Here is a 20782-nt window from a genome sequence, read left to right as displayed (position 1 = left end):
AATATACAAGTGAACAACTACTAGTCGAGGGAAAAATCTTTAGTCGAAATCTAGAAAAAAATCTAGAAAAATCTTTAGTCGAGGGCAGCCCTACTTTTCCGTCCCCCTCACTTCTGAAATGATGGCTATGCCCCTGGTTTGATGACAGTCAGAATGACAGTTGACAGATGTGAACTTCTCGTTACGACGAACACAACGGATATATTTAACTCAGAGAATAAGGTACATGGATTGTATTAGTGAACTGCAGCACTAATAGAGTCTCACGAAAGCTTATGTTGTGTAGCCATGCACAGAAGACCAACGGCCAAGGTCAGGATTTTCATTAAATAATACATTAAATTTCGGTTTCGTTTTAAACCGTATACCCCCAGAACACTTGGAATATATGGTACGTGTCACTTGGGATGAACTATCTATCTATCTATCTATCTATCTATCTGTAAGGCATATAAACCTTCAAACTTGAAAAAAAAAAAAAATCATCACAACCCTGATATTATGCCATTGGTGATGTTTATAATAAACACAGGAAGTGCTGTGCTAGATAATATAGCACCTCCATTATCTCACCTCCAATGCAGTTCCTTCAGCTTCAATACTTTCAGCCTCTATTTTCAGAGATCTGTGGGTCTGAAAATGTAGGAACGATAGATATAGTAAGTACTGACAACAGTAAAGAATGATGACAGGTTATAAATATACCATTGTTGCATAGAGAGCCCACCAAACAGAGCCAAGGCTGTTTCTCCTCTACAGTTTGCTCATCACCAAGTGTGGAAATCAGAGACCATCTGCATTATTTAACCAAGTACGAGAGGGAGGGAGAGAGGTGTTATAGCAGGATCAGAAACATATCATATGGAGCGTCCTAACGGCATTTAACACCACTGTGAAACAAGAGATGAGTCCAGTGTCATGATCTGTCCAAGCCTCCAGTTACTCCTCACAGAACGTGTCACCAGCACAATACCAGAGCGATTACAGGAAAGAGAGTTTAGGACAAAAATGTAGGTAGAATACAAAGCCTTCCTCTTCCCTGTAGAGAAAAATGCCTGTGTTACAGATTGTTTGAGATACATTATCATTGTCAGGCACATTGATTATCCACAATGCGTCCAGTTCTCTATACACACATGAATGGCCCTCTTCACTCCATACCTCATACAGCAGAGAGACAACTTTAGAGCCTGTATTTGACAGTGACAAATGACGCTTTCCACTCACATTTCTAGCAGGAGGTACCACGTTCCATTTTGGACCCCTTGCGGTTTTAGTCTGGGCGATATTACTTTGATTTTGCACACCCCATCCATCCATCCATCCATGGTATTGATTATGTTTTTCTGGGCAACTGCATAAACCCCCTTGCAATCTCTTTTGAGAGAAACGATTGAGTTCTAGTAAGAATTAATTGGGGTGTATTGACAGTAGCCAAAAGAGGACCTTTCTTCTTCCCAGGGGGTTTGGATATCGAATGTGTTCAAGCCCCTCTGTCTCTGCTTGTGATCCAGCTCATTGATTATGATAATTTGACCCAAGGCCACTATTTCAGGTAATTTGTCATAAGCTGCTAGTGATGATGTTTTTATGTCCATAGAGTTTATGGATATAGACCCACTATATAGTGCAGGACATGAGAAGCATCTGCTGCAGTGAAATATGGCAGAAATGTGGCCCAGTATAGTGTTCAATGAGAATTTAATAAAGCTGACGAGGGGAAACCACAGTAGCTTTCAACCTCCCCTCGTTTATAGTGGCAAACACTTTCTTCTTGTCTTTTATCTTCCTTTGTAAGGAATCATCCCCCTCCTGGAGAAACCGGGCTGAGAAAAGCAGCAGTGAAAAAGAGGTGATGAATGATCTCATTTCATGCTGACATAGTGTTTTACCATAGTAACATTGTGTGGAATTGCATTACATTTAGTCACTAAATGAATGAAAGTAGATGATTATTATTTAGTTGATGGTAGGGATGTGAAAAACGATGCATTTCTTTCTTCTGTGAAACACTAGAGAAGATATTTTGAATAACGTTGGGGTCCGAACATCATTCATCCCCATTGACATTCATTGTGGACAAAACAACAATTTTTCAAAATAACTGCTTTTGTGTTCCAGAGTAGAAAGAAAGTCCTAAAAGTTTGGAATGGCACAAATGACAGAATTTAGGTTTTGAATGAACTATTCGGTTAAAGAAGCCCTGTATATTTAGTCCAGTTTTGGGTTCACCTGACTCCAATCAGACACCTTTCTTACACAAGATGCGTTCAAAAAAAAGTATAAATGTAGCGGCCATGTTTTAAAGGAGATGAATTTAAAGACGCAACTTTTCCAAGAGGGTTTTACCGTGCAGAATGACTGCTGCTAAAAAAAAAAAATACAGTTAAAGTGGTCAACCTAGTTGGTTGTGTAACAACTAGTTTACCATTCCTTTGATTATATGACCATTGTGGCCCATCCCTAGTTGATGGGCTTATGGATGTGACAGTGATTTTATATCCTTCTTATCTTGTACTCACATTTAACGTATTCTGGTGCTCCAGCTGGACTTTGTGTCTAATGCCCTCAAGGTCAGGGTCAAAGGTTAAGACCAAAAGCCCTGATGGGTGCAAGGAGAGATCAGATGTCTCTGTAATTGTGACCTCCAGTGGAACATGTGCACATTTAATGTTGTGACACTGTTGTAAGGATTTCTGTTGGTCTGGAGGCTACAGTGTTTGTGTTTTCAGCTTTAATTTGTCCATTCTTTTTGTTTTATTCTTTTCCTGTCCATTAGGAAGACATCTATTAATGTTTGTTTAAAAGAAGAGGCTCTGTTCTTTCTTTTGTTTACATATTCACGGAGCAAAATATTCTGGGGGCCATGCAAGATTTGTGAATATGTTTAAAAATGCTGGAACTGGCTGGCTGATTTCCTTGTAAAAAGCACCACAAAAAGATTTCACTCTCAGTGTGTTACTATTAGTGGTAAATGGTTCATGCAGTGGGAAGGCAGTGGGACATTACAATATGATGAATTATTTATAGAATGTGCAACAGTAATGATGATCAGTTAAGGCCTTTGAATTCTACCTGTGGCTTTTAAAGGCTTTCTGGAATACTTACATTTACATTTATTCATGTAAAAGTCCCTTTTATCTAAAGCAACTGAGGGACATCAGAGATTTACACAATACAAAAGCAAATTTGATATACTAGTACAGAAATGAAAGACAGAAGCTAAAGCAGAAATGAAATACAGGAATTAAGAGAAACTTGATTCTGATTCTGCATTAAGATATTTTTCAAATAAAAAAAGTCAAATTAATATTTAATGTGTATGTATTTTTTCATAAATACCAAATATATATTGTTTTTTTGGAATACTTGATTCTGATTGGTCATCCTGCATTGAGAAATTTTTTTATAATGAGGGTTAAACTGTATAATTGACCATGTAATTGGCAGCCAATCTAGTTTCATGCTTCTCGTATCACTCACTGGTCTCTTTTTTTTCCCTCACATTATCAATTAATTTAAATTTAAATAAGTAAATAGATGGACATCATTTATTGATTTAAGTATCCATGTAATAAGTGAGCTAATATACAAGTCAGTCACCAGTTATCACAAATAAACCACCTTTATTTTGCAAAAATGACCAGCTCATTATACGTTGTCCATTATTTTTTTCCAAATAAAAGGAAATATAAAGGATATTTTCAGTCCTGCCTGTATTAATGTCACAGTGCCATTGAACAATGCTCTGCCTTCATGCTGCCTGCCTTTAGGAGCATTTTGCATATCAGGTACTATGTAAAACAGCCTCTAAAAGACCACATGCGGAGAGCTGTCTCTTTCTTCCTCTCCCTCCTTCTCTCACTCTTCCGGTATATTTTTCTCGTTCTTTCCTTCTCTCTCTTTCTCTTGAGTGGGAAATGTCTTGAGTTGAGCAAAGAGCAGTTGCATGCAGGAAGAGCGATAGTAGAGGAGGGAGGGGAAAAAAGGAGGGTGTTTGCGTAAGCTTGTAGGCTGATAACAGACTCCAACCACAGATGGTAGAGCGAGTGAGAAAGAGAGAGAGAGAGAGCGTGCGCGTTGGTGTGAGAGAAGGAGGAAGGGAGGGAGGTGCGGTACGTCAGTTCTCAGCTCACTCACTCACTGTGAGGCAGGTTGATTTTCTGCCGTCTTTCTAGCAGCTGCCGCAGCCTCACTGTGGACCGGAGACTTCTGCATCCATCTCAGCCGGCTGAAGGGATATTCAACACAATGCCCGTGCAGCGTTCTCACACCTTTAGTGCTCAAGAGCTTTTTTACAGCAAGACTGTGTGACTGTATGTGAGTGCCAATACAAGCAATTTGTGTGCAGTGACATGCTTTCCTCCACCCTGGGCTAATTTTCTCATCTCAAGCGCTTGTCGTGGGTTTAAAGCACCAAGCTGTCAGCTGAAAAGAGCAGGAGAATCTACTTCTGTACAACTGCCTGTTTGTGACCTGTGGAAACAGGAACTGGACATCAGATACCGGCCGCAACGTTCGCTGCACGTCAGCGTGCAAGTTTCGGCACTCATTTCCGGTGACGTGTGGAGATCTGGCCCTTCACCTGAACTTGTGGTCCCCCGCTCCCAGCCCATCCTCCCCTTCCCACCCCTGGAGCCTGGAATGGTGCGTTTGGTCCCCCGAAGACCCGTGTAGGGAGTCCCCCAAACTGGATCCATCCCCGCAAATGACTGGCAGCAATAGCATGAGCAGTGGGTACTGCAGCCTGGATGAGGAGAGCGATGACTTCTCCTTCTTCACCGCCAAGACCTCCTTCTTCAGGCGGCCAAAGGCAAAGGAAGTAGCCAAGGTAGTGTATGAACACAAGGCTAATGGGATTTTAAAGATTTAGTGAACGAATTTGAACCTAATAAAGTTTTGCATGGATGCATGTACACGGAAGTGAGTGCGTTTTTCTCACTTGATGGACTGTTGAATGGTGTTTCAGATGCATTCAAAAACAGGTTTATGACCTGATATGTTTAAGTGACAACATACCCTGTCTGTTTTGGGTTTTCCTGCATTTTGTTCAACACTGTAGAGGTTCTTAAAGTTAGATAAGACAGGGTGTAGAATAAGATTTTCCTATGGAAACATTGTTGGTAGAATCCTTTACTGTTTAGACCAACTGCAAACTCTCCTGATTCAAATGAAAAGTCTCTTAAGGACTCATATGATTGCTATTCCTTTCAAATAAAATAGCAGCCATTTTGACAGTCTAAAATATTATTTAAAGTCATAATTTAGACACTGTGTTTACCAGTCTTGTAATGAGCAGGCCACAATTTCTGATAGAGCATTTCACTGGCAACGTCAAGGCCGTGAGTTTGATTCCCAGGGAATGCATGGACGGATAAAAAATGTTTTACCTTGAATGCCCTGTACAGTAAATTGCTTCGGATTAAAGCGTCTGTTAGGGTGACTATCGAAAGGTTAGTAGTTGGAGACAGAGCTGTTGTGTTGAGGTTACTCAAACTTACAATAATAAAAAGATCTTAAAGATGTTCTTATGGAAGATTAAGAAGTGTACAACCATTTTAAGTGTCTGTTCCTCACTAATTTAATAAGTATTTCACAACAGAGTTGAAGTACTGAAGGTACTTAGGGTATTTAAGTTGTATTCACTGTAAGATTAATGTATTTGCATTAATACCATCCACCGAAAACATTAATGCAAATTGCCTTTACTTTATAGCATTAGCTGCATATCTTGACCTTCATTATAGACTCTTTTAAACATGGCAGTGAACATAGAGTGCACTCTCACACCCTCAAAGCTCTCTAATGCGTGAGGGGAAGGAAATGGCTGCTGATTGTGCCAGAAAGGACTATCCTTCCCTGAATCAGAGAATGTGTTATTTTACAAGACCCCATAGCTTTTACACTGACTTCCTGTTACTGTAGGCCTCTCTATCTTAGACCTAGATTGAGGTTCAGTGGTTTAGTGTTAGTTTAGTTAAGTCAGTTAGGATGTAGACTGGGCCTTGTGAGTTAAGGGGTGGTCACACTACACTTTTCGTTCCATTGATTTCCATTCATAATCCCATAAATGCGGGAGAGTGGAAACGTAAGCTCATGCGAAGAAGTTTTGCTATGTTACAAAGTTCAAGTTTGGTGAACTCTAACCTGCGAATTTGTATCACGTGAAGCCGTGTGACCAATAGAAGATCGATAAGTCACAGCGTGACCTCGTATCTGAATTAAAACATCAATTTAAAAGTGCAGCATTGCAAGAGTGAGGGTTTTTTGTATGATTTTACATTTTGGATTTATTATTATTTGTTATGTGTTGAATTTATGTTTTTAAAAAGACGCTGCAGAGCTTGACGTCATTTCATGACTGTTGAAGATTTCACATGCTCAAAAGTCTAGTGTGACTGCGGCTTTAGCTAGCAAATGCAGCTGTATTAAGAATGGCACAGAAGTGGAAATAAAATTTCTTGGCCTAAAACACTCCCCTACCTGAGCTGACCAGCCTTACATCACTTTCTGCAGTATCAGGTTTGGAAAGAGCTCCTCAGGATGTGAATTATTCATCCTGTTCTCTTCTCTGTCTGGACACAATGTGAGCTGCCAGTTGAGGGCATTCAATGGGCACGGACTACACTGTTTGGTTTTTATGTGTTTATCAGTCTGTTGCAATATTGTATACGCTATTGTTCAAAAGTTTGGGGTTGGTAAGATTTGTTTAACGTTTTCTGAATGAAGTCTCGTATGCTTACCAAATCTACCTTTATTTGATCAAAAATACAGTAAAAAAAGTAATATTGTGAATTATTATTACAATTTTAAATAACTTTCTGTTCTTCATTTATTTCTGTGATGGCAAAGCAAATTTTCAGCAGCCATTACTCCAGTCTTCAGTGTCACATGAAATCTTTTTTTTTTTTTAAATCATTCCTTCAGAAATGATTTGAATATGCTGATTTGGTGCACAGGAAACATTTATTATTTATTATCACAGTTGAAAATAGTTGTGCTGCTTAATATTTTTGTTGAATCTGTGATGCATTTTTTTCAGGATTCAAAAGAACAGCATTTATTTGAAATTGAAATCTTTTTTAACATTATAACTTCACTTTCAATTTTGTTCAATGTAATGCATCTTTGCTGAATAATAGTGTTAATTTCTTTTGAAAAATAATCTTACTGATGCCAAACTTTTGAACGATATTGTTTTGAATGCTGGTCACAGTGTAGAATTCAGGTGTGCTGATATCCCAACCAAGCTTCTTTAACTGCCAGACTGTTTTAGGCAGCGTCTTTCTGGAGCATTTTTTGTACTCTAAACCGGCAGCAAATCACTGTAAACCAACCTAGCCAAACATAAACTTTCGCGCTGGTCTAACGTAGTGTTTCCAGCAGGGTTGCTAAGGTAGATTGTTTGTGTATTGTGTTGCTAGGTGCAGGGCGTTACTTGTAATCTCGACTATTGGGTGACAGACGTTGGATATACCGGACTGAGATAAGATCTCTGTTGGTTATTATTTTAGATTATAAAACCATTTGTACATTGTTTTCCTTTTACTGAACAAAAATAAGTGCAGTTTGAATAGGCAGTTATAAGCACACAGAAGGTGAAGTTAGCTTGTCCTAATTCTACTTAGCATCTCTTAGCATCCACCCCAGGGATGGATAAATGGGAGATTAGCTTACGTTCTCACTTTAGTCTGCACGTTCTTCTTGTGAGTTATGGGATTAATATTGCTTTATGGATCAATAATACATTTCCTATTTACCTCGCCGGGTTAAATGTAGTAGACTGAAAGCTTTTAAACCAAGAGCACTGAATAATAGCGCCTTGATAAATGCTGCCTATTCTGTGTTTGATAATTATTCCAGGAACTTATTAAAGGCAACACATCTCTGCACAAGTAAAACCTCCATTACGGATTTTAATCTTATTTTTTGTAGATTTTAGACCCAAATGTGAGCTATTAGTGAAGGGAACAATGATATAGCTTCCTCTTCAAGAGCAGCCAGGGAGACGTTAACATTTGAACAGGGAAAGACATGCAAATATCAGTCCGTTTGCTCAGAGTTTTGCTGTGGCTCAAATCTGGTGGATGTTGCAGCTGTGGTTCCATTTTGGCAAATGGCAGCCTACTTGGTAATCTACAACAGAATGAGTCAAGATTCCTCCATCCTAAACTTCTTAACGTTATAATAGCTGCTGGCTGTTTAAAATCACATAGATGCTGATTGCTTGAAAAATCGAACTGCTATAGGAATGCAATGAGAAAAGTATGCATAAAAACAGAACTAACTCAAGCACAATGCATAGATAATTAAGACCTCCATTGACAAAGGAATTTGTATGTGCATGTGTGGATTGATAGCATAGTGTTTACTAGTGTTGTTGGGCTCTGATGATCTACGCTGTTTATTCAGGCATGTAGATTATGTGCTTTGCATTTGTGCAGGGCTGCAGAGAGGGAGGGAAGATCTCCTACTGCACACTTGACCCAGTAATGAGAGAGAGGGAGAGAATGAGTACACATATGCAACGTGTGGGAGGGAGCAGATCGCAAGGCATCATTCTTACACTGCGGCAGAAACAGCAGAAAGACAGCGACAAGAAAGATCAATTTGAAGCATATAAATCTTTGAAAGCATGCTGACAAATGCAGTCTCACACCTATTAACACTAATTACTCAAGAAATTAGATTATCTACATATTTTATATATATATAATATATATTATATATATAACGGTTAGTTCCTGTCCTTGGTCCTAATTGGTTAGTAGCTGTGTTTTATTCACAATAAAACACGGCTATGACCGCTTCACCCAACGGTTCTGTGTATCACTACACAACACCCTTAGCAACCACTCTTAGCAACGTAAACTGTTTGTTCTCAATTGATATTGTTTATTGAAGCTTACTGTATTATGTAGAAGAGTACTCCGAGAAAAAGATCGAGTATGTGAGTTTATTACCTGCATTCAGCATTTTCCTTCAGGTCAGTCCTATGTTCATAATAAAAAATCTGTTTAAATATCCGATGTATTATCTTGTCCTTTTAACAGTTAAGGGGTTTTCCCGTGACTGACAGCGCTAGTCAAAGCATTTGTCAGTTGCGTCTTGTTCCGTGCTCACAACAATTCAGTCTTTTCAATGTAAAAGTCTTCGCTACTGACTGACACACTTATAAAGACAGTATTTGTCGCCATCTAATGGCGTAATAATGTAACTTCTGTTGCTGTTCACAGTCAGGGACTATATTTTCCAGCGGAAGGAAGGCTTTTAGTGAAACTTTACTTCGTGAAAGTTGCATTGATACATATTTTTGTCTTTAATATTTTGTATTGTGTGGTAACCGTTTTATAAAAGTACTCCACTCCTAACAACGCCCTTCAGCTGTGAGTTATTCACGATACAGCACAGCCTCTCGTACCGTATTGCTTACATATATTGTTTAGGCCTTGTCCACGCTAATACTTTTCGTTTGAAAGTGCATCTTTTTCTCTGCATTTTGGCCTTCCTAAGACGTTTTTGTCAACAAAGATGGAGCTTTTTGGAAAAACTCTCCAAAGTGGATACATTTGAAAATGCCTTTTTCACATTGTAGTGTGGACTGTGAAAATGGAGGTATTCAAAATGATGATGCATGTTTAGTCATGTGACGCATATTGGACCCATAGATATCTAGCATTGTTGTGCCTGCTATTTACGTTCATAGTGTCGCTAAAGAGAAATGTTCCTTTGTAGAATCTTCATATTATATTCCTGCAAAGATCATTTACTCACAATTGCTGTCCAAAACATGCTGACAATTGTGTTTTAGGCCATATGATTTTGAGTGCAACCATGGACGCAACAGTGAGTGGTGGGATACTTTGCTAATCAAACAATCGTTCCATAAGAATAGCGTGAGAACTTTATTATGTCTGCTCTCTCAGTATCATCTCATGAGGTGTTATTATGCATATGCAAATCACAGTAAGGTGATTTAAGCATTTTCAGATATTTCAGTCTGGATGAGCAACTTTTGGAAAACGCTTGAAAACACTAGTGTGGACAGGGAGCATTTTGAAACGAAAACGGCATTTTCAAATGTATTCGGATTAATGTAGACGTAGCCTAAGACAACCCACATAAACTAGGCAGTAAAAGCCAAAACAACCGGCTGTAGCTGTTAAAAATCATGCATGCAACCATGTGCAGGGGAACCCTTTATCTTTCTATATATAGTCTCCTGTTTGCTTACCTGTGTCTGACTATGGCTGATTTGACTGCTGCTGAAACCAGTGCATTAAAGTACATTAGCAATACATTAGCAGTCACTCACACTGAGAAAAGAGACTACTTCTGAACATCAGGCTTCCCTAGAACTGATGTTGGCTAACACTTGCAACTCTCACTTCCTGTATGTTGTGTTAGTACAGTTCTCACGTTGATAACCAAACCGTGCAACAGAATTAGATTATTGGTTTGAGGCCACTCGGCAGGTGCAGACGTATATGACTTGCATGTTGCCTGAAACTGACACTAAGGGCATTGTGTTCCCTAATCAGTCTGAGTAGCCGTGTGCTGCGCTTAAGGACACCTGCTTGACATGCAGTGATGACTTTGAGATGACACTCTGATAGCATTTACAGCCGTGCCCTTTTCTCTCGTGTCATGTAGGCTCTGTAAGTTGATCATGCCCCAAGGCACCTTTGTTTATGTACATGGTAACACCCTCCACTTGGGCCTTCAGTGACTTTCTTTCCTCTGTTTGTTTAACTCTCATTTTTGATTTAAAGAACAGCCTGGAGCATTTAACAATGAAAATCATTCTTCAATATTGCTCAAATGTGCTTCACATGACCTTAATACAGGTTAGGTAGGTTTTCTCTGTTTAATTGCTTGAAGTAAGCTTAGCTGTTGTTCCCTAACCCTGTTTAACAAAGTAAAACAAACTAAATGTATAATACAAAATATTATATTGGACTTAGATTTTATATGGATTATGTTTTTATATTATGCTGAATAATATGCTGAACAATCAGCTTTGCCATCACATGAGCAAGTTAAATTTTAAATATATTAAAATAGAAAACAGTTATTATAGATTATAATAAATTTTCACAGTATAACAGTTTTTACTGTATTTTGATTAAATAAATGAAGCATTGGTGAGCATATAAGAGACTTCTTTCAAAAACATAAAAAAAAAATCATAATTATTCTAAACTTTTTACATTTGATGCATGTATTTTGAATTATATAACTGACATTTTGGTTTGTAGAACAAAATAATATTTTGCTAGACATTTTTGGTTCACCACAAGGATCGTTCTAGAAAAATATGTTGTCTGCAGCACGGTGCTTTTCATGCATTAGCAGGATATCCGGGTTGCATTTGATGTCACCTCTGTTCTCTCACTGCCAAAATCTGATATGGTGTGATTCACAGCTTTTTCAATTCAGGCAATTTACTGTCTCAAACCTGGAGGGAAGTGATGCGTCTGCAGCTGAAGACGTTTATAACATAGATCCTTTTTAAAAATGAGTATTTCGATTGATGGTTTTCCAAGCTAACTGATCAGGGTTTAGTTTTTACCTTTAGTGATGAGGTATGTCTAAGGGAGGTGGTTTACTCGTGCAGGTGTAGCTCAGATATGGGTCAGCTTTTTAAGTGACAGCAGATACTGTGAGCTGAGTGAATCGACAGGAGAGATCCCACACAGCACTGTCACATACACTCTTACACACTTTCTCCATGAATACACCTACAATCACACTTCTTTACTCTCTGATTCTAACTATAAGGATTCTTACCTTCCCCAGTGTTACAAGAGAAGATCAAGGCTCATTCATATACTTACACTCAAAATGATGATGGGATATGATGGCCAAGATTGGATTGCTTTTGGATGCTGCGTAGATGTATGTGTGGTCAAACACACACAATATTTCTAAATAAGACCATCAGGAGCAGAACGAACATTCAAACTGGTCTCCATTGTGTTGCCCCATTGTTCCAAAAGGCCACTTTCTCTGCTTTGGATGTAAGGAAGGGAGGGAGGTAGATATATTTAGCAGCTTACAGTCCTCTGGTCACAAATACAGGAATTCCTGAGAGATTTTGGTTCTGTGCACCAAGGGATTCAAGTCAGTGGGAGAAGAATAAGGATGCCGCAAAAATCGACATAGTGTCTTTGATTGTCGACATTGATAGAGAAGATCAGATCTCCAGATTGGTTGATTTAGTACATGTCATCATATTTCACCCCAAAATCAAAACAAAGTTAGGTGTATATTTTGCATAAAGAACATATTTCATATATGAAGAAAATATCTTGAGTATAAAATATTTAATATATAAAATATGCATGGCGCAAGTGCACTTAGGGCGTGTCCGAATCCACTTTTGCCAGATGGGAAAAAACGTCGGCTCGCCCGGCACATGGTCTAAAAGGGTTCTCCCTATTCTCTTAATGAGTCATGGGTGTGTTTTGGGCGTAACGTGCTATAAACCAATCAGAGTCTTATCTCCCATTCCCTTTAAAAGCCAGTTGCGCTCTCGCCATGGTGGATTCGCTATTCGCCGGATTCCACCAAAGCATTTTTATCTTTATGCACACAATAATAATCTTTTACATTGTAATCCTTTTATTTTTAATAATTGGCATGTTTGCGTGCTGCTGCATGTCCCTGTGTGTGTAATAAGAAGAGTGTACGCACATTGTGCACCTGCCTATAGGCACATATTACTAACACGCTCTTTAAATAACAAAAAAAAAATTGCGACATTGACTTTAGACCAGGTTTCAGTTGGTCAATGGCGCAGTCTATTTCAGTTGCCTCAAAATAGCAATGCGCCAATAATGCGCCTGAACACACCTCGTTTTCAGACCAGCACGCCCATGGGCGCACAAATGGGTGCAAATGCATTTGCTATTTAAACAATATGGCGCACGACGTGAAAATGATAACGCCATTGGGATGAAACTAGCAAAAAACACTTGCATCGCGCCTGGCACCGCATTGCACCAGGTGTATGATAGGGCCCTTTAAATTTAATTGTCATGAAAATAATTACACCATGCATACAAAGTATAATTTTCTTTTTTTTCCTTTGATTCTGGGGTTGAACTATGACACAAATGTGCTTATGTGTTTCTGCACAGTCTCACACAATTGAACATTGTCTCTACACCACACAATACAGAACTGATAAAGAGAAATTTGAAGAAGTGGGTGTGATGTAAATTGCATGAGCGATTGCACAGGCCATGAGATAATTCTGAAAGCTTCTCTTCACAGATCTCTGACTAGGATGTTACAGTGCCAGATAGACAGAGTGGTTTGTTTTCTTTGCCTTTAAGTTTCCTTAAGACTGTTTGTTTTGTGATCCTTCCTCGTCTCATAAATTGCAAGTATGTGAGTGTTGAAACAAATGTTTTAATGGCATCTCTTATTTAAAAATAAATAGTAATATCAGTTTCAAAAAAGTAGATTTTACTATATTTTACTTGTTGCATTAATCATTTTAATACTAAATGGCAACAATGGCAGAAATATTAAGAAAAAAAATATATCATGAAATACATAAACATTATGATTTACAGTATATAATCAAATATAAATAAAATAAATGACCAAAATATATATTTTAGCTATTTTACCCTTCTGTGTGAATGTAAATCATATTACCCCTCACTGAAGATTTTGTGTCGCTTCATTTTAGCATTTCTTTCGTGCCACCACATACCACAAGACGCAACAACACTAGTGCAGCTGTATTGCACATTTCCTGTCTGCAGATTTCGTCTTTCATAACAAGATGTCTTGCTTCTGTCTCATTTGAGAAGATTTCTGAACTTTTCCGCCCATTAAACTGGTCCGTAACAGGCAGTGTGTGGGCCGGGCAGAAGTTAATTCTCCGCTCAGGCTTAATGTTTGTGTGTTCATGTGTGTATGAGTGGGTCTCTTTCTGCTCAATGAGACATAGAGCTGCCATGCTGATGCCCCAGGGATCTCCATGAATAAATGATCTTGCTTTTTTCATTCTTATTCTTTCGTCCCAGAAAAAGAAGAAAGAAACTCACTTTGCGTGTATTACAGGGGATGCAGCCAGTAGCTAAAAATACCTCTGACAGAATCTTTGTTGCTAAGGCTTGCTCAGCAACTGCACTGGATGTCACTCCCCCTAGAAAACCCCTCGATGAGGACCATTTCTGTCTGTCACTGGAAATGATGGAGCATTTAGCCAGGTCACATGTTATGTCATCATTCCTTTTGCAGTATCACTGCACATTAAGGGAAATGTGTGACCAAGGGTTTGTCATATCAGTGGTCATTTTAGATATTTGGAAGACAAGATGGATTTATTTTATCAAAAATACAGTAAAACAGTAATATTGTGAAATATTATTGCAATTTAAAACAACTGTGTTCTATTTTAATACATTTTAAAATGTAATTTATTCCTGTGATGGCAAAGCTGAATTTTCAGCATCATTACTCCAGTCTTCAGTGTCACATGATCCTTCAGAAATCATTCTAATATGCTGATTTAGTGTTAATGAAACATTTCTATTATCAATGTTGCACATTATATATAGGATAATGTATTCTATTATACAAATAAATCACAGTAATTCACATAATTTCACTCTAAAAGACCTTACTTCCATCTCTTTTATTCTCTTTTGTTCAATTTATGAAAAAAAGAGGGGAAGAAATAGCACATTCTTTGGAATTTAACCACACAAGAACATCAAATGAAAGGTGTTTCTACTTGTTGTTAATTGATGGATCATTATGGATCGGTAAAGCGCTCCTCAGAGGCCAAAATTGTCTTTGCATAGACTAGTCCTGTCTCGATCAACCTGGATTTGCTTAAAGAAGTCTCAAGAGACTTTCAAACTGTTACTGTCTTCCTGTACACACACACACACACACACACACACACACACACACACACACACACACACACACACACACACACACACACACACAAACACAGACAGTGGTGTCTGTAGTACCACTCAGTGAGTGACATTGCCCTCTGGAGTTTGATCAATAAAAGTAGTAGTAATGTTCAGACCTATAATTGTCAACACATTATAATGCCTCTGGAAATATCGTTTATGTATATTACTGTTCAATAATTTGGGAAATTAATACTTTTATTCAGCAAGGATTATCATTAAATTGATAAAAATTGCAAGTAAAGACAATTAAGATGTATAAAAGATGTATATTTCAAATAAATGCTGTTCTTTTTAACTTTATTCATCAAAAAATCCTGAAAAAAAATGTACCACGGTTTCCACAAAAGTATTAATTTGCACAACTGTTTACAAAATTGATAATAATAAGAAATGTTTCTTGAGCACCAAATCAGTATATTTCAATGATTTCTGAAGGATCATGTGACGCTGAAGACACATAACTAGTCTCGCACCATTCCGTTGCAAAAGACATATAGTACCTCAAATTGTGCAGCTGAAGTATGTTCTATTGAAACAGCATTAAAAGTGCATTTAATTGGGCAAAAATCTGTATAATGCTACACAAGTCAATTATTATTATTGTTTTTACCGTTTTCCTGGAAATACTGTCAATTTTCAATATACAATCCCCTAAATGTTCATTTTGTGAACATCTAGGAGTACAAGCATATAGATGACAGACATGGACTAAAAGCCACAAAACTCATTTAATATTTCAAGTTAAAAGTATTAGATTCATTAGATTCATTATATTAAGTTCAACACCGTGTGGAGAATCTCCCATCTTCCAAAGTTTCGCTCAATGCAGATTGAGCAGAATGCAGTTTGTCTGTCATATAAGCGCCATACATCACATAATGTGAAGGGCAGATAGCTGATTATCTTGATCACGTAAGTGTCTCTAATCTCAGCAGTATAATCTTCCCTTCCTCTCTTAGAGATATTTTGTGTTCACTACACTCAATACCAGCAGTCAATTAAAAAAAAGAAGAAAAAATGCAGAGGAACTACCTCAGAGGGAACTCTCTGTTAGCTAAACAAAATTAACTATCAGTTAGTTGAGAGAGTACAACGAATACAGTACCTCTACGTCAATCCATCTGTTGTGTCAAGTTACGTCATGGCACATGCTAATAACGTATCTAGCTACACGAGACAACGTCAACTTTTATGTAGTGTTGATATTGATGGTCTTTTCTACCACAGCGCATTAATACTTTACAAGGCCTCTACTGTGTTTGACAGATTCCCCTTTAACCTTGCTCTCACTGTTTTTATCTCGGTTTTAGAGTGTCACGAAAGAGGAAGAGGAAGACAAGCCAACATCCCTCACAGAAGAAGAAATTAAAGCAAAAATAGATGACTACAACTCCAAAGTTACAGAGAATGGAATGAAATTAGTGAGTACTGATTTGTCAACAAAGCATTTGCACTCAAAGTGTTGTAATTTGAGAATTTTACTGTGAGAAATGACCTGACTGAAGTTGCTTTTTCATCCTTCAGAGCTCAGATGGCACATACACTGGTTTCATAAAGGTTCACTTGAAGTTGCGCAGGCCCGTGACTGTACTTTCTGTGGACGGGAAGTTACCAGGAACGTGTTCCTCTTCTGATAGTTCAGATAACCGTGCATCCTTTTACCTGCCCAGCGATGCCGTTAAGCAGCTACACATCAGCAGTACCACCACGGTCAGTGAGGTCATCCAGGGCCTGCTCAAGAAGTTCATGGTGCAGGATAACCCACGCAAGTTTGCCCTCTACAGCCAGACCCGTCGAGACAGCCAGGGTGAGCGTTCAAATGAAGATGACATATACTTTATGGATAATACTGCTATCATATGTAATACTAATGTGTTGTTTGCTTATTTTGTCAGATCTTTTCCAGAAGTTGCCATTATCAGACTGCCCACTATACTTGAGGCTGTTAGCAGGGCCTGATCTAGAGAACTTGACGTTTGTACTCAAGGAAAACGAGACTGGTGAAGTGGAGGTGAGCTTTTCTATTCTCTCTAAATTTGTAACATTTTCTGTTATATTTGGCCAACATAATAAACATTATCATCAAATAATTGAATTATTAAATGAAAAGATTTAACTAAACACAGTGAGAACTGAACTTTGTCATTATTAAAAAGAATTTTCATTAATAAAAGAATTGTTTTATTCAAATAAAAGTATAATATATATATGTATATATATATATATATATATAATATATATACAGTCAAACCAAAAATTATTCAGACATTTTTGATTTATTTTTATTTACACTAGTTCATTTATGTAAGTGAGGATAGCAAAATAAAGTAAACTGACATTTTATACCCAAAAATTCTTCATACAGTGGACTACCAGTAAAATTTGGAACCAAAAATTATTCAGACACTTTGACCTATATCATATATATCATATAATATTCAGTATATATAAATATTATATGATATATATAAATATTAATCATTATGAAAAGAAAATTCTGGTAGCACTTTATTTTTACAGTGTCCCTGTTACACATCTTACATGTATTTACTATAAAAAAAACCCCTAGTAAATTATGCAGTAAATTATGCATAATTAACCCAAACCTTAATTATGCAGTAAGTACATGTAGATAATTAATATTACTCAGTAACCAAAATTCTTGCTATAATTTTTTATAATAATTATTATTTATAATAATCAAATATATATATATATATACAAATAAATATTTATAATAATCATATATACAAATAAATATTTATAATAATCATATATATATATATATATATATATATATATATAATTTTTTTTTTTTTTTTTTTTTTTTTTTTATAAATTTATGACCTGTTTTCATCCTTTGTTGCCACTGAAACTCTACAAAGCAAAATATATAATATAGTAGTGTGTGTATATATATATATATATATATATATATATATATACAGTATTAATAAATTGCCATAAAAGCCTTCAAACATGATACATAACCCATGCAAACATTTTTACATATATGTTCAGTAGACAGTTCTATTTCAGATAAACAAATTTTTTCTGGTTATTATTTCCTGTGTCTGGCCTTACTAAGTCATATTCTTCTGTGTCTTTCTCAGTGGCATGCATTCTCAGTCCCGGAGCTGCAGAACTTCCTCATCATCCTGGAGAAGGAGGAGAAGGAGCGTATGCGGCAGGTGGAGCAGCGTTACGCTGCCTACAGGGAGAAGTTGCTACAGGCTCTATGTAAGGTCGAGGGCAAGCCGGGCTAATATAGGACACCGAACCTCCTTCACCCCAGTGAGCCAACGCCGGGCCAGCCTGGAGGACCAGTAGCCCAACAGACGAACTCACAAAACCTCCACTCAGGACTTTGTACAAGCTCTCAGCATGGCTCTATGACCTTTAACCCCCAAAGATGGGCAAAAGGATCGAGACATGACTAAGACGAAGAGGAGGTTGGAACTGAAAGATTATACTTCAAGAATAATCCTTCTCTCTGGAAATGGCACACTGTTGAATGCCCAGGAGTCTGTTTCTGGCAGTCATGCTTTTTGATATTTGAATGGGTTTCATTTCAGTTTCTCTTTTACATCGACCCTGTCTGTCCGTGTCTTTTTATATGCTGCTGCTATTGCTGCTACTGCAAGTGTTACTTAAAGCATGACTTTCCCTTACGTCTCTCTGCTTGTGTCTACCGCATGTCCTCTATCAGGGAATATCTATATGAAAGAGGGAAGTAAAAAAAAAAAGCACTTCCTGTCCAAAAAGAAAGTCGGGAGACTTAAGTTATAGAAACTACGATGCCTGCAAGATATCAGAGGACAAATAGTAACCTTGTCCATATATCAAATTACACAGTTTATAAACAATTATAACATGCTACTGTAAAAAAAAAACTATGAATTATAGTTGTTTATACTGGAGATTTTCTTAATATAACTGCAGTTGTACTGTATTAGTGATAATGTTTCACCCTACAGCTCACAGAGTCTCTTTCTTTCTATTTAAATTATCAAAATGGCTGCACATTTCTATAAAAACGCTGTCATAAAACCCACTGACCACTGCATCTATATAAAAAAAAGAGTTTGAATAGACCTGGGCTGCTGAAGCTGCTCAGACGCAGACATTTTGAGCTCCTCGAGAAATGTGAAATGGCTGAATGGCCCCTCATCCATTCAGGTGTCCCATGATAGCTTTTAAAAACACTCAGCACTGACAAATCACCTCAGTCTCTCAAGTGTGCTGCTAGTTCTTAATGTGCAGGGAGCATCGGTGGATGTGAGGATTGTGGGTTGTGGTTATCCGGTAAGCTTTTCTGAATCACTTCAGCTTAATACACAAGGTCATGTTAGATTAAAGGCCATCTCCTAGATCAGCACTCTGAAAAGCTCCAAACCACAAAGATCTCAATCTGTATTACACCAAAGGAAAACAGAACAAGTTCCCTATTTTGTAATTACAAAGCTTTTTGCAAGGCAATATAGGGATCTTCCTGCTAATGTAAAGTGGAGTCAGGATGTCTGTGATTTGCACAACAGCCCACTGAGTGGTCAGCCAGTATGTAGAGTAGTCAATATTATTTTATACAGGGGACATGAGATGGATTTAACAACTTGCCCTCTTTTTGTTTGCTTTGAAAATCTGCATTTAAAAGGTTTTTTTTTTTTTTTTTTTTTTTTATGTGCATACTTTGGTCTGCAAAATTATGAAGGTGCATGTGAATTGAATGTGTTTTTGACACTGGGGGAGTTTTATTATTTGTGAACAGCATTCGAAAGCACTGAAGCAGTATTCCATATTTGGTGGTGGAATAACTGTCAGCATTTCAATTTGATGTTCCAGGCACTGATATATCATTTCTCATCTCCCTTAAAAGCACATTTAAGTCCCAATCTCTTAAAGAACCACGGGTTGTAATTTTTGACCAGTATGTTAGTAGTGATGGCACTTTAGAGTCGTTTCTATTTGGATCACTGTGCCCATGTGCTCGGCCTGTATATTTTGATCTTGTATGGGTACACGTCCTGGTGGACTGAAAGTCTCACTTCTACCCTTAAGCAAGCGGAAGGGCAGTGCCTTTAGTCTCTGTGTAGCTTATCTTGACTGTGTACTGTACATATGCTCTAGATGTCTGGCCCTATAACTCCACTTTGAGAGATTTCACACACATTTAGTGGCAGTAGCCAGGTGCTTTCAATGTCAGTCATTAAGTCCATGTGGGACTTTTTGGGACTAGCGTTTAAAATGTTGAGTGTGTGTGTGTGTGTGTGCGTGTGTGTGCGCGTTTAATTTATTTTTTTGGCTCAGTTTCAGTGTGTGTAAACTTGAATATGTGGACAAATCAGTACTATCGGGCAATCTTTTTTGTTGTTTCAGAGTATTAAATGTTTAAAATGTCTATAAAACTGTAAATATACTCAAGAATTAAATAAAAGGTCACCCTTTCATGGAAATGAATTTGTCTTTTATTTACAAATAAATAAAAGAGGAAACTAACTTGGGTTGCCAACAATTCTGTAGTTTAAATTATACATAAAAACATTTAGAAGTTTACAAATAATAAAATTAATTTTAAAGGCACAATATGTACATTTTAGCCGCTAGAGGTCGCTTATTCAAAACAAAGGCGTAGCTTGATGACGCCTTGATTTCGCGGATTCATGGGAGCTGTTGTCTTCACGTCTACAGCTGGTGGAAAAAAATCGGGACAAGACTCAGGTAGAAATCATGTTTATGGATGAGATTATTAATATTACTGTAGTATGAAGTAGAGCAGGACGAGGCTGCTGGAGCGATTGCTAATGAGAAAGACACGTCTCAAGAGCAGCAGA

At 37.5% G+C, this 20782-nt stretch overlaps 1 protein-coding gene across 3 annotated transcripts in view; it reads left to right on the top strand.

Annotated features, from left to right (window-relative positions):
- Nucleotides 1-20404, top strand: part of rassf5 (Ras association domain family member 5) — a 48005-nt gene extending 27601 nt beyond the window's left edge. For 2 of the 3 annotated variants that reach the window (XM_051913131.1, XM_051913132.1), the window contains exons 3-6: nt 16262-16372; nt 16476-16758; nt 16847-16962; nt 18065-20404. In XM_051913131.1, coding sequence (XP_051769091.1) covers nt 16262-16372; nt 16476-16758; nt 16847-16962; nt 18065-18217 — 663 coding nt within the window. In that variant the 3' untranslated portion in view covers nt 18218-20404. Of the gene's footprint in view, nt 1-4078; nt 4832-16261; nt 16373-16475; nt 16759-16846; nt 16963-18064 lie in introns of those variants that run through there. The other variant, XM_051913133.1, reaches the window with a different exon arrangement.
- Nucleotides 20405-20782: the final 378 nt, after the last annotated feature.

Source organism: Ctenopharyngodon idella, chromosome 11 (assembly GCF_019924925.1).
Source record: "Ctenopharyngodon idella isolate HZGC_01 chromosome 11, HZGC01, whole genome shotgun sequence".
NCBI classification, from domain to species: Eukaryota; Metazoa; Chordata; class Actinopteri; order Cypriniformes; family Xenocyprididae; genus Ctenopharyngodon; species Ctenopharyngodon idella.
This window is presented reverse-complemented; position numbering and strand designations above follow the sequence as displayed.